Genomic DNA, 12,723 nt, shown 5'->3' with positions numbered 1-12,723 from the left:
GGCTATAATGAACCCAGTCCCTGGATCCTACCTCTAGCCCCGGGGCTGCTGGTGTAATTGTGTTGTTTTGACAAAATATGCAGAATTTTAAAATATTGTGTGCAGAATTTTTAATTTTTGGCATAGAATTTTTAATTTTTTGGAACAGAGTTCCCTCAGAAATAGTGACACAGCACTCCAGTGACACTGTAATGCTTAGTGAAGATGCTACCTATGGCAACAGGAGAGCTTCTCCCATCAGCTTAGGTACTCAATCTTCCCGAGAGTTGGTCGATATGTTGATAGGAGAAGCCTTCCTGTCAACATAGCACTGTCTACACTGGGGGTAGGTTAGTATAACTCCATCACTCAAGGGTGTGGATGTTCCACATCCCTGAGCCAACAAAGTTATACCAACATAATTTCCTAGTGTAGACCATAGTGTGACTATGGACTTGAGTAAACAGAAAGCTTGGAGTGAATGCACTTTTGTAGTTCTGTTTCCTTTTGTTGTGCTCCCAGTTTAAAAAAAAATAAAAATCACAAAAGACAATTTTTGTCTTTTATAATTTTATAGCGAATGCTGTTACTTTTCAACTAAAGCAACATCTTTTCACTCCATAGAAGAACGCTTTATATAATATTGAGAGATGTAAAGTATTCCAGTGTGATCTGACCAAAGATGACCTTCTGGAAAATATACCAGCAGATTCTGTGGATGTTGTCACATTAATATTCGTGCTTTCTGCCATTCACCCTGACAAGATGCACCTTGCCTTGCAAAATATTTATAAGGTAAATATGTAGGTATAGCTTAACAGTTTTGGGGGGGAGGAGGTTTGATCTTTTTTGACTCAAGAATACGATTCCACTCTGAAAAGAAATTATGTGAAAATGACAGGTTTCAGAGTAACAGCCATGTTAGTCTGTATTCACAAAAAGAAAAGGTATTCGCAAAAAGAAAGCTACTGTAGCTCACGAAAGCTTATGCTCAAATAAATTGGTTAGTCTGTAAGGTGCCACAAGTACTCCTTTTCTTTATGTGAAAATGGCATCTCCTTAGTTAGTACTTTACTCCCTAAGTGAATTCAGTCATATTTGCTTACGATGGGGACTAAAAGAAGTTTTGACTACATTTTTCTTCTGTTAGTTCTGAGTGAGTGACCTGGATTCTCCTGTGGCTTGTGCATCATCAACATATCTAAATTCATGTTACAAAATTTTTTATGTTGATAATATGACATCTACATTGCTGTAGGACTGGCTGTTAGAAGAAAAATCTTTTTTGCAAGTAACCTAAGCAGATTTGCTATATGGTCCTTGAGACGCAGCACATGGAATCACATGATGCCATTTTTACAGCATGACTTTTTGCCTTTTTAAGAAATACCCATTAAGAAAATGCTATTATGACTTGTTTTTATAAAAAGGAAATCAGCTGATTGGCTGAAAGTCAGATCAGAGATAAACAATGCTTTCTCTAGGTTCCCAGCATTATTTTCTCTTGGTTTTTGTTACCATTTTTATCTATACCGAGCACCTTAACACACTAAAACAAAATGCAGTGTTGTCAGTTGTTTTTAATGAGAACTAAGTACCATTATTTTTCCTTTATCTGAATTTAAAGTTTCTATGGTAGTGTGTTATGTTGATAGTGACTAAGGCCCTGATCCTGATGATAACACTAACATATGTGCTTAACTTTACACACGGTGAGTAGTCCCATTGAAATCCGTGGGACTACACACAGTATACAGAGGTAAGCATGTACATAAGTCTGTGTGGGACTGGGGTCTTAGGCTTCAAACAAGAAGTAGAAGAGGAGCATTAGCATCTCCTCCTGTGAAGTGCTGAGATTTTTCAACTCTGATTGATGGTTGAAACTCAGCATCCTGCAGGAGCAGACAGTAAAATGAAGAGCTGATAAACACACAACTACTTTGAGATAACTGTTGTCCAAAAATAATTGGCTACTGATTGGGAAGAAAGGTTCAAACTTACATTATTTTTATTTGCAGTTCGTATTTGGATTTTTATATTATAGGATATTTACTGTATCACATCAGCTATACTCTGACTAATAAAGGTTAGGTTTTGATATACTTCAGAGGTTGTTCTCTAAAATAGAGATTTATTTCTTAGCTCACATGGGACAGAGGCTAATTACTGTTTTCTTTGTGAAGATGGCTTAGCTCATTTAATCCATTTGTTCACTTCTGCAGAAATTTACAAGCCACAAATGTTTGCTCTCCTTTAAATAATTTTATGTCCACTTTACTGATATATCTGAATTTTATCTGACAGATATTAAAACCAGGCAAATGTGTCTTATTTCGAGACTACGGGCTCTATGATCATGCAATGCTTAGGTTTAAATCTGGCAGCAAACTTGGAGAAAACTTTTATGTTAGACAAGATGGGACAAGATCATATTTCTTTACTGATGGTAAGATATTTAATAGAAACTTTTTTCTCTGCAAATTTTTTGTTTAAACTTGCTTCAGTGAATCGCTGCTATGCCTTTAAGGGTTGCTTGTTACATATATGAACTATGAAACCTTGGTGTAATTTGTTTTCCAGCTGTATATGTTTGTTTTATAAAAATGGCAGGACGGAAAGAGCAATTTGATCTGTTGACAGAACTACCTATATGTACCATCATGATGAGGCCACAGCATTAGAACTTGTTAGCTGCAGTGGCCTCATTCAGATCAATACTCTGAAAGAAAGAGAAAAATGCTTCGGAAAAGATTTGGTCTCCTGCATCACTAAGCAACTAAGGGATGCAGTTATCCCATAATAGTTTTATTGCAATGTTCTTACGTGTATGAAGCCTGATTTAAAACCCATTGAAGTCAGTGGGCCTTGAAGCAAACGTATGACTGGAATGAAGGAAAGCTTCTACAAGCTTTCATTGAGGTAACACTGTGCTAATAATTTGACTAGTTGTGACTGCTGTCTCTTCTGGTAGATTATTTCCAAGTTCAGCCAGCTCTACATTTTAGTAAAGATAACTTTTAAAAGCATTTCATTATCATCATCTTATGACACTAACAGTACTTACAGTAGCACCTCTGAGTTATGAACACCTCAGGAGTGGAGGTCGTTCATAACTCTGAACAGAACCTTATGGTTCTTTCAAAAGTTTACAACTGAACATTGACTTAATACAGCTTTGAAACTTTATTAACCAGAAGAAAAATACTACTATTTTTTTTAGTGGTTTGTATGTACCACAGTACTGTACTGTATTTGCTTCTTTTTTTGGTCTCTGCTGCTGCCTGATCGTTTAGTTCTGGTTCCAAATGAGGTGTGTGGTTGGCTGGTCAGTTCGTAATTCTGGTGTTCGTAACTCTGAGGTTCTACTGTATATAGTCTTTCATTGAGGGATCTCAAAATGCTTTACAAAAGAAGGTAAATGTCCCACCTTTATGGATAGGAAAACTGAAGCACAGAGAAGTTAAGCAATTTGCCCAAAGTCTTGTACAAAACTGGGATTGTAACTCTGGTCTCTTGATTCCCAGTTTCGCTCACTGAACACTAGAGAACAAATACTTCCCTGTATTAATTATGGGGCTACGTGAAAGAAAAAAGTCTTTTTTTTTCCCTTCTTTAAAGCAAAATCAAACATTGAAAGTCTTTTGGAGCTAAGTAAATTTTTATATTTTATGATGTAGTCGGTTACCTAGTTGCTGCTCATATTTAAAAATAAAAGCTAATTCCATTGATCATTTTTGAGATGCTTCTGTTCTTTAAAGGATATCCATTAAATTTAAGATAAATAATGCAAGCAGCTATGCAACTTAACCCAAGCATTCCTAGGGTCATTTTTGTTCATCAAATAGCTTGTTTAGTTCCACTTATACTGGTAATTGTGGCAAACTGAGTTCTGCTGTTGGGGGGAGGGACTGGGAGACCCAGCCTAGAAATGGAAATTTGAATTCAATCTCTTGTTAGGTATTTTGAGAATGAGATATCTCAGTTGAGTGTTTTGGATGGGAATTCTTAGTGAGGTTTTTTTCCTTGAATTTTGAAGATTCTGTTATTACCTGCTGTCTCATTTTCTTGTGGTGATATGAAAACAACCTGTATATTGTGCGATAGTAGCGAATGACTCTTAAAATATCATTCACCAGTGTCAGTTCTCCCCAAAATGGCCTGTTGAGTTTAACTGTGATCTAACAAATTTGTTTTTCCAGGAGTTTGATAGGCAAAACATATTGTCTAGTGCAGCAAAATGTGCTTTGTGACCACTTGGTGGTGGTTCATGGAGGAGCTTGCCAGTCAGGAGGTGCTAGCGTTCCTCCTTATTTTCAGCTGAGAGAAATTAAACAGATGAGAGAGGCGAAAGGAGGAGCAAATGCAGATAGTGATTGTTCCTTTTTGAAAGGGACAGATACCTGGCTCAAACAGGATTATCAGTTTCTCACCTTCTCAGAGAACTAATTTTTTCACTCCCCCAAATTATTTTTAATTAGTAGAGGAGTGAGTGTGTAGATCTTGCTCATAGCCTGATTTCATTACAGTGAAGTTGTCCTATGGTGGCAGTATCCAGGGTGACCTTACAGCAAATGTGAAAAATTGGGACAGAGGGTTGGGGGTAATAGGAGCCTATATAAGAAAAAGACCCCAAAATTGGGACTGTCCCTATAAAATTGGGACATCTGGTCACCCTAGCAGTATCTATTATTTATATTTCAGTAGCTTGTATTTCTTGCACTGTACAAACGACAATGAGCAACAATTTCTGCTATGGAGAGTTTACAGTCTAATTAGGTAGAACAGATAAAGAAAGGTGTGAGGGTAAACAGAGGAGAAATGACTCGCCCAAGATCACATAGCAGGTCAGCGACAGAGCCAGGTCTTCTGACTTCCAGGCCAATGTCCTGTCTCCTAGGCCTCGCTCGCTCCTCCAGGGAAAGAAATACTTCACTAAGGTTTCTTCCTATGTGTGTAAGGAAAGTATCAACATTTCCAGTGTGCCACCTTACTTTTTTTTCTGTTTAACTACAATGTGGGAACTTGGCATATTTTGCCCCTCTGTAGAGAGCAAGGCGAGTCCACCACTGAAATCTTCTAAGTGGGGTTGAAGCGGGACTTAAGATGATGCATTGGCTTTGTGCTGGCCCACTACACAATGTGAAAATAATTTCATAGTGATTCAGAAGAGGAATGGGAAAACTTTCAATTTAAAAGGATAAATGCACACAATTTGGGAAACAGATTGTGTTACCAGTTTAAAGCCCCAGTCCTGCAAGCTGCTCTGCATGAAAGCAGAGTCTCATAGGTTTCAGTGAAGCTCAGTGCAAGTGTCGGTGTCTGTCTGCACAGAGCAACTTGCAAGTTTGAACCCTTTGTGATTTTCATGAAAGTGGATGTAATTAAGTAGTTAAAAACAAATGCTTGTAAAAATGCTCACTAGTACTTAAAAACAGTCTAAACTAATTTTTAGTAACACCACCTTTCATCTTTCTCCCTTGTAGAGTTCTTGTCTCATCTCTTTAAGGCTGTAGGATATGAGCAAGTGGTCAATGGGTATGTGCTGCGAGAAACTGTGAATAGGAAAGAAGGCCTGCGTGTTCCAAGGGTTTTTCTTCAGAGCAAATTTCGAAAGCCTCTAAGTGAAGCATGAGTATTTGCTAATGAACCACAGAAACGCTTGTTTAAATGGGGTGGTGAAGGGGGGAAATCTAGTGTGGTGTTTTTCCTTGGCTGTACAGTCCTGGAGTCTGCTAAACCAGAATGACAGAATCATGTTTTTTCCAAAACCTTCTGTTTTTGATCCTTGGGTATAGAAGATGAGAGTGACTATTAGAATACAATTTTAGGATAGGATAAAGGTACATATATACAATCAACCTCTTTGAGTGCCTAAATCTCCCCTTTTTAAAGTAAATTCTGTGCACCATTGTGTGCTCTTGTGTGATTTTAATATAAAAATGTGTAAATAAGACAGTCTGTTTTTAAATCTCCAAGGATTTTGCGTAGGATTGTAATTTTCATTAAGGAAAGTATGTTGTTGAGCATAAACAGGCTAAATGTTAATTATAAGCCAATGTTTCAACTAGTTGCAAGAATGGAATAGTGTTGTGTCCCTTCTCTTTCATATTAAAACTATTTTATATTTCTGCTAATGCACACTTTTTGTTTGATATTCATTTTTATAATAAGGTCTAAACAGACTTCAGTGAGAAACTGCAGAACTGGAATTAATTTGCAAACTTGACACCATCAAATTGGGCCTGAATAAAGACTGGGAGTGGCTGGGTCAGTACAGAAAATAATTTTCCCTCTGATACTCACACCTTCTTCTCAACTGTTGTGAATGGGCCACATCTACTGTGATTGAATTGGCCTTGTTAGCAGTACAAAAAGTAATTTCCCCTCTGAGAAATGGGCTACATCCCCTAATTGAATTGGCCTCGATAGCACTGACCCCCCACTTGGTAAGGCAACTCCTATCTTTTCATGTGCTGTGTATTTATACTTGACTACTGTATTTTTCGCTCCATGCATCTGATGAAGTGGGTTATAGCCCACGAAAGCTTATGCCCAAATAAATTGGTTAATCTCTAAGATGCCATAAGAACTCTTTTTTTTTTTTTTTAAGTTATAGGGGTTTATTCTCCTTTCAGTGCACATAGGGCGTCTACACCTAATTTATATCCGGTGTTAAGAAGAGAAATGGACAGACTCCATGTGTGAGAAGTTAGCCAAAATACTGTTGTTATGAAAATAATCTGTAGCAATTTGAACCATTTAAGACATCTATTAATCATTTATAAGCTATTTCTGAATGGAACCTTAGTTTAAAGCGTGATCACTATTTTTATATATGCTTCCTCTTTCTTCCAGCAAAGAGAGACTTCCTGGAACTTAAGGGGGAACACAAAACCATTGCCTCTGTAAAGCATGTGACCTGACATGGACCATTGTCTTGTTTGTTTGGCTACATCTTACAATGACAAGTTAGAAATATCAGGAAGAAACTCTACTTCTAATTTATGTCCATTTCTTTTACAGGTGTCTGTTTCTTTCCTGCTTCCACCCCAAAAATTAGTAAAGCTATAGACCTTTGACCCACTAACAAAGCAGTTGAGCCTCAAGGCCCTATCAGTTGATGGCCTGGTGAGGCTGTTAGTTAGTGAGACCATCGGTGCTGCTTTGACATGAGTGCAGTGTGAGCATTTATGTCCATTTCTCAAAAAGTTTCAAGGGTGACTGATATGACACCACCACCCCCTCCCCCTTTTTCCCTTTTCAGAGAGGCTGAGGCCAATGCTGTCCTGTTAAGAACAGTGGATGCTTTTTGCAGACAAGCACTTGGCTATTACATAATGTTAGGGAATGGCCAAGAAGAATGAAGAGGGGGGAGACCTCTGGGCTTTTTCCCTTCACATACCCTGGCCTAATCTTTGTGAGTTAAAGAGCCAAGAATCACATGCCTCAGTTGCTTTAAAAGGCATTTTGAATGTCACAGGACTTCTGAGTCTTGAAAGGGAATCTGGAATCTCTTCTCTGAGCAGTGTTGAAAGAGATATTGACCCTTCACCACCCCAGAATTCAATCGCTGCTGGCAGGGAAAGCCAGGAAGTTGATATCTTGCCCAGTGAGATGACTGGTGATTGTGTAACCCAGAAGGTTACAAAGTGCTCTGAATGGTACCCTAGTCCCCAGATGATGTCTAGGTCCCCTAGACAGTCCATGTTGCAAAAGGATAATCTCCTTTCCCTGAGGTTTACACAAAACTGTAACCAATGCCTGATTCACACTGCTCTGAAATTTAATATTGTTTGAGGTATCCATTCAATGCTGTCCTTGGGTGAACCAGTGTGGCAGTTTTGTCATCATCCTGTTCTCCAAATGGTTGAAAGGAAGGAGAAGCTGATCTTAGCCCATAGCACATCCCAAAATCAGGGTGGGCTTGTTCTATGAATTCCATTAGCATTGTGGTTCTGTTCCTCCCAGAGGGAGGAGGTATTTACCTACTCTAGCCCTTGCTTGCTGTAGCATGGGTCATCTACCTTTCATGTAATTAGGGAGGAGAGGAGAAATGCCTGCCAGTTATTTCATGGTGACCAGGCTTGCAGTGGGGATTGGAGCACACAGGGAGGGTGGAGTAGTATAAAGTGGAAGAAGTCTAACCTTTCCCACCTACAGACAGCAGGGAGAAACCTTGAGGTGCCCCTGACCCCATCTAGTGATGAATGGGACAAAGAAAGAGGGGAAAAGTCCAACTCTGCAAAAAGGAGGAAAGTGGAAATGCCCCCTGGAGGTGGGGATAAGCATGCTTTCCTCAGTTAAAGACAATGGGTGTGGGTAGTAAACCACTGCCTTCCTCTCCCCCCCAGAAGAGATATGTAGGTAGAGAGCCCCTTTTGTTGGAGCTTATTTGAAATGGATGATCACAGGGCCTTGTTTATGGGCCTCCATACTTCTGGACCAGCATCTAGAATTCTGGATATTTCTCTGAACCCAAAACCATTAGAAGTCTTCATATTTAAATTATAATAATAATAATAACCTACCTTAACTGCAGCTCACACATTAGAATCCTGTCGTCTTTGAAGAATTGTCCCTGGGGAGGGGAGAAAGGAATGAGGGTAAGGTGTGTAACAGGATTTTAAAAACTATCTCCATGGTATCCTAGTCACCTATCATGCTGAGAAATTGCTATGCAGTACTTTTAATGAGCATGTGTTGTTCATCTTGCTACTCGAGTTCTTGTCAGTCAAGCAGGGCTGCTGTTTAGTTGACCTGATTATGTGGAGATGACTTCCTTCCTGTCCCCATTAAGCTCAACGGGCTGCTTGATCTAGTTTGCTTAAACTTGTCCAGTGAGGTGCTCCTGGCTAGATCTGTTTCAGGCAAAATTTAAAACAGAAAACAATTAGAAAAATAACCATTCGAAGGAGAAAACAGGCCCATAATAGCAGGCTTTGTGTTAACCTTGGGAACTAAAAGACTGTTGATAGGTTGGGTTCCCTTGTGCTGTCCTGTGATTCTGCAAACACAGTGGTACTTTCGTGTTCAGCAATTATCAGTGTGCTCAACCCCCTACTGAATGTGCACAGCTTGAATGGAAACAACATAAAAGCTATTGATATTGGCCTGAAAATGTAATTAACTCAATGTTCTACATCTACAAATGTCAGTAAACCGTATGCCAACGTGTGGGAAAAGATGCAGGCTTGGTTTCACCATGAAATCAGGGAAATGATTAGACCTGACAACCTTTTTCTGTTGTTTGGAATGTTAAGTTCATGCATTTGAACATATTGGAGATATGCGATACCACCAACAAAGTATTTTACTGGAAGAGTTATTCCTGATGTGTACCTGAAAGTTTGCAAGAAAATAAATAACGAGGGAAAAAAAAAATTAATTTACCACAGATATTTGGACTTCTGTAAGAACCCAGAAAAGATAGTATTTTCCGGACGCTGAATAACATGCAACTAAAATGAATTGTTCTTCTATGTAGTGAATCTTCTGAAGGAAGCCATGTAGGTTCCAAAACAAGACTGGCTTAAAAAATGCTGCAGACACAGATAATTATACCATTTTATGTGCAAATGATGGTCTGTGATACCGCTGCTAATATGTGCAAGACATTTTGGAAAGCAGAATTTTCCATTGTTGACTGGTTTTCCTTCATTGAGTGCACTTATGCATACATGATGGGTTTTCCAGCAAATGAGTTGTCTGATTATGCTTGTTGTTAGGAAGAATAATTGTGAGCAATTTCAAGCACTTTAGTGCAATGACTTCACAGTTACATATTCTGCAAAAAGATCTGGGCCTCTCAGAGGTGCAGTTGATTCAAGGCGTAAGTACATGTTGGCTCTGTCTATTTCTACTGTTAGCACATTTATTAAAACAAAGGCAGGCAATGAGTCTGGGCTGTACAGAGGCACAGAGACTGTATTTTGCAAAGATAAAGTAACTAGCCTAGTCAGTGGCTTTTAGCAGAAAATGTTTTCTTGGTTACGTTTAAAACAGGTTGGACGACAGCATAATAGTTTCAACTTACATAGACTTTCTGGTGTTATATTTGTATAAATTGTTAGTACCAAATATGTTGGTATTTTTAGTAAAATCAATGAAGTGGCAAGTGTAATACTTTTATCTTTCCTTTATGGATCTATCCATTATTTGGCTTCAGCCAAATAACCTTCCACTTATTTGGTATTCATTTATGCACTAACTTTCAACTCTCAGTACACCCTGTATGGTAAACAGTCAGCCTGGTATGGTTCTCATGAAAGGATTGAGTATGCAACATGGGCTGGCAAGCCTGGAGCTAAAATAGCCCTGATTACAGGATGAATCACACCTGGATTGAATCAGGTGCTTTCAGACTAAGAAGAGCAGGAAGTTGCAGTAAAAGGGGGCAGCCTGGGGTACTGCAGCTGTGTCTGTAGATGCTGTAGGGAGCAAGAAGGCTTCTGTAGGGCCCTGATTCAGCAGGGTGAAAACAGAAGTAGCTAGGAGAGTGGGAGAAAGCTGTCTAGGCAGGGAGGCCTGGGAAAGACTGTAAAGGCCAGCTGGGATGAAGACTGTGAGTTTGTGCTTTTGTGTTGTTTTGGGATTAATCTGGAGAGAGACTGAATTAGAGTTGGGGGCCTAGAGGGATAGTTTGTAAAAGAGGACTAAAGAAATATGATTCTTTGTGGGGCTTGTTTGAATGACCTATGAACTCTTAAAGGGCCCTGAAGAGTGGGGGGGAAACAGAGCAGGGCACTCCAGAGCGACCTGTGGCCATGAGGAGGCACACAGGAGGTGGCTGCGCAATATTAGTCTGTAATAGCACACAAAAATAAACATCTCCATCTATTTGGCCCCACCCTACCTACGATGTAGCTTTTCAAAATACTGTAGTAGAAAATACACTGCCTTGTGAGAGACATGAGCTCTCTGCTTCTGCAGGGGTGTAGTGAGCAAGCACTCCAATACAGCCTTGGCAACAGAGATGATCAGTCTTAATTAAGAATTGGCTGCCGAGAGGAGCAATCTGGGAAGATGACCTGGATACCAGAGGGAGTTTGTTTGGTGAACAGCTAGTGAAGGAAGGGGCCTTGGGAGGCATACTTAGCTCTTTAAAAGAGGTGTAATTCACAATAACAAAGGTGTTTGGGGTTGGCAGAAGGAGAGCTCGTTCACTTGCCCTCTGCAGCCTAATCTCTTAGGGATATTCATGGACTGGTCGAAGGATTAGAGGCGTTTAACCACAGTCTGCCGAGTGTCCCAAGTCTTCGTGCATGCAGAATTTTATTTTCTTGTAGTCCGCCTCTGGACTTCAATTTGTGTATGGTGTTTGGTTGCAAAGAAGAGCTACTGGTGTTCTCGGCTGTATAAAAGAGCTGTGATGCCATGTGTATATATATATGGGCCTGTAGTGCAACTGAAGTCCAAAAAACCAGTAACTTCTGAGGTTTTTATTGAAATGTTAACTTCAAGCTGGTGCTCTGGGAAAATGATTTAATCTGAAGATTTATTATGATGTCACACTTAGTGGGAGCTTGATTCTTTTTCATGTCACCAGACTTGTAGCTGCTACACAAAACCTACACTCTAAAAACTGTTTAGAAGAAAATAATGTAAAGCTTTTAAATAAAAACTTGGTTCCTCTCTGCACCAATACAACAAATAAACCTGTTAATGCCTCTAATAGTGAAATGATGCTGGTCAGAAAGGGGAAATGCTTTTGAGAATTAGCTGAGACGTTGTCTAGAAATACAGTCTCCATTTGTCAGAGTGGTGCAAAGCCTTGAGGTCCTGTTCGACTATTCACTAAGCTTGGATGGCCGCGTAGGATCAGTATCAAAAAATTCCTACTTTCATCCCCAGCTTTCTAGGATGATTCATCTTTTCCTCCTGGACAATGCCTTTTCTGCAGTGATCCAGGCATTTGTCATGTCAAGGCTGGATTACTGTAATTCACTGTATTTGAAGGTGAATGTGAAGACCTCCACAAAATACAGCCACCCACCTCCTTCAACAGTCTAGGCCAAGGGGTTGGTAACCTTCGGCACGTGGCCCATCAGGGTAATCCGCTGGTGGGCCGCAAGACATTTTGTTTACGTTGACCCTTCATAGGCACGGCTCCCGGTGGCCGCGGTTTGCTGTTTCCAGCCAATGGAGACTGTGGGAAGCCACCCGGGACGTGCTGGCCACCGCTTCCCCCAGCTTCCATTGGCCGCTGGGAGTGGCAGGGGGCCAAGCCTACAGACAGTCAACGTAAACAAAATGTGTCACAGCCCGCCCAGTGGATTACCCTGATGGGCCGTGTGCCGAAGGTTGCCGACCCCTGGTCTAGGCCATTATGAACATGGGCCTGATGTGTTCACATCCCTCAACTGGCTCCCACTGAGCTTCTAATATCAGTTTAAGGCTTTGGTCCTAAACTTCAAAGCAATTAATGGATCAAGCCGCCCCCTCCCCCCCACTCCAGCTACATTTAAAGACTGAATTTTTAACTATGAACCACTTGGACAGTTGCACTCCTCTGGGATAGTGAAGATCACTGGATGAAGTGGACCAGGATGAAGCATTTGAGAGCTGAGGACAAAGCACTCTTGATTCAGGGGATCCAATTTCTGGGAGAAACTTCCAGCAGAGATTAGGTGGATCCAGAATCCTGACTGTCTTTAGGAAATGCTGCAAAACCTTCCTCATAAAAAAGGCCTTTCCAGTCTAAGGGCACTTACAACATTGACACTCCTTGAGCCCCAGTCCCCCACC

The 12,723-nt window shown here is 40.3% G+C and overlaps 1 protein-coding gene across 4 annotated transcripts in view; it reads left to right on the top strand.

The window, feature by feature from the left end:
• METTL6 (methyltransferase 6, tRNA N3-cytidine) overlaps window positions 1-12,723 on the top strand; it is a 43,767-nt gene that overhangs the window by 4,528 nt on the left and 26,516 nt on the right. For 3 of the 4 annotated variants that reach the window (XM_073333305.2, XM_073333303.2, XM_073333304.2), the window contains exons 5-7: window positions 604-774; window positions 2,284-2,425; window positions 5,463-6,117. In XM_073333305.2, coding sequence (XP_073189406.2) covers window positions 604-774; window positions 2,284-2,425; window positions 5,463-5,611 — 462 coding nt within the window. In that variant the 3' untranslated portion in view covers window positions 5,612-6,117. Of the gene's footprint in view, window positions 1-603; window positions 775-2,283; window positions 2,426-5,462; window positions 6,118-12,723 lie in introns of those variants that run through there. The other variant, XM_073333306.2, reaches the window with a different exon arrangement.

The sequence above is a fragment of the Lepidochelys kempii genome, chromosome 2 (assembly GCF_965140285.1).
Source record: "Lepidochelys kempii isolate rLepKem1 chromosome 2, rLepKem1.hap1, whole genome shotgun sequence".
Lineage (NCBI taxonomy): Eukaryota > Metazoa > Chordata > Testudines > Cheloniidae > Lepidochelys > Lepidochelys kempii.
Note: the sequence above shows the minus strand (reverse complement) of the source record. Positions and strands in the feature narration are given on the sequence as shown.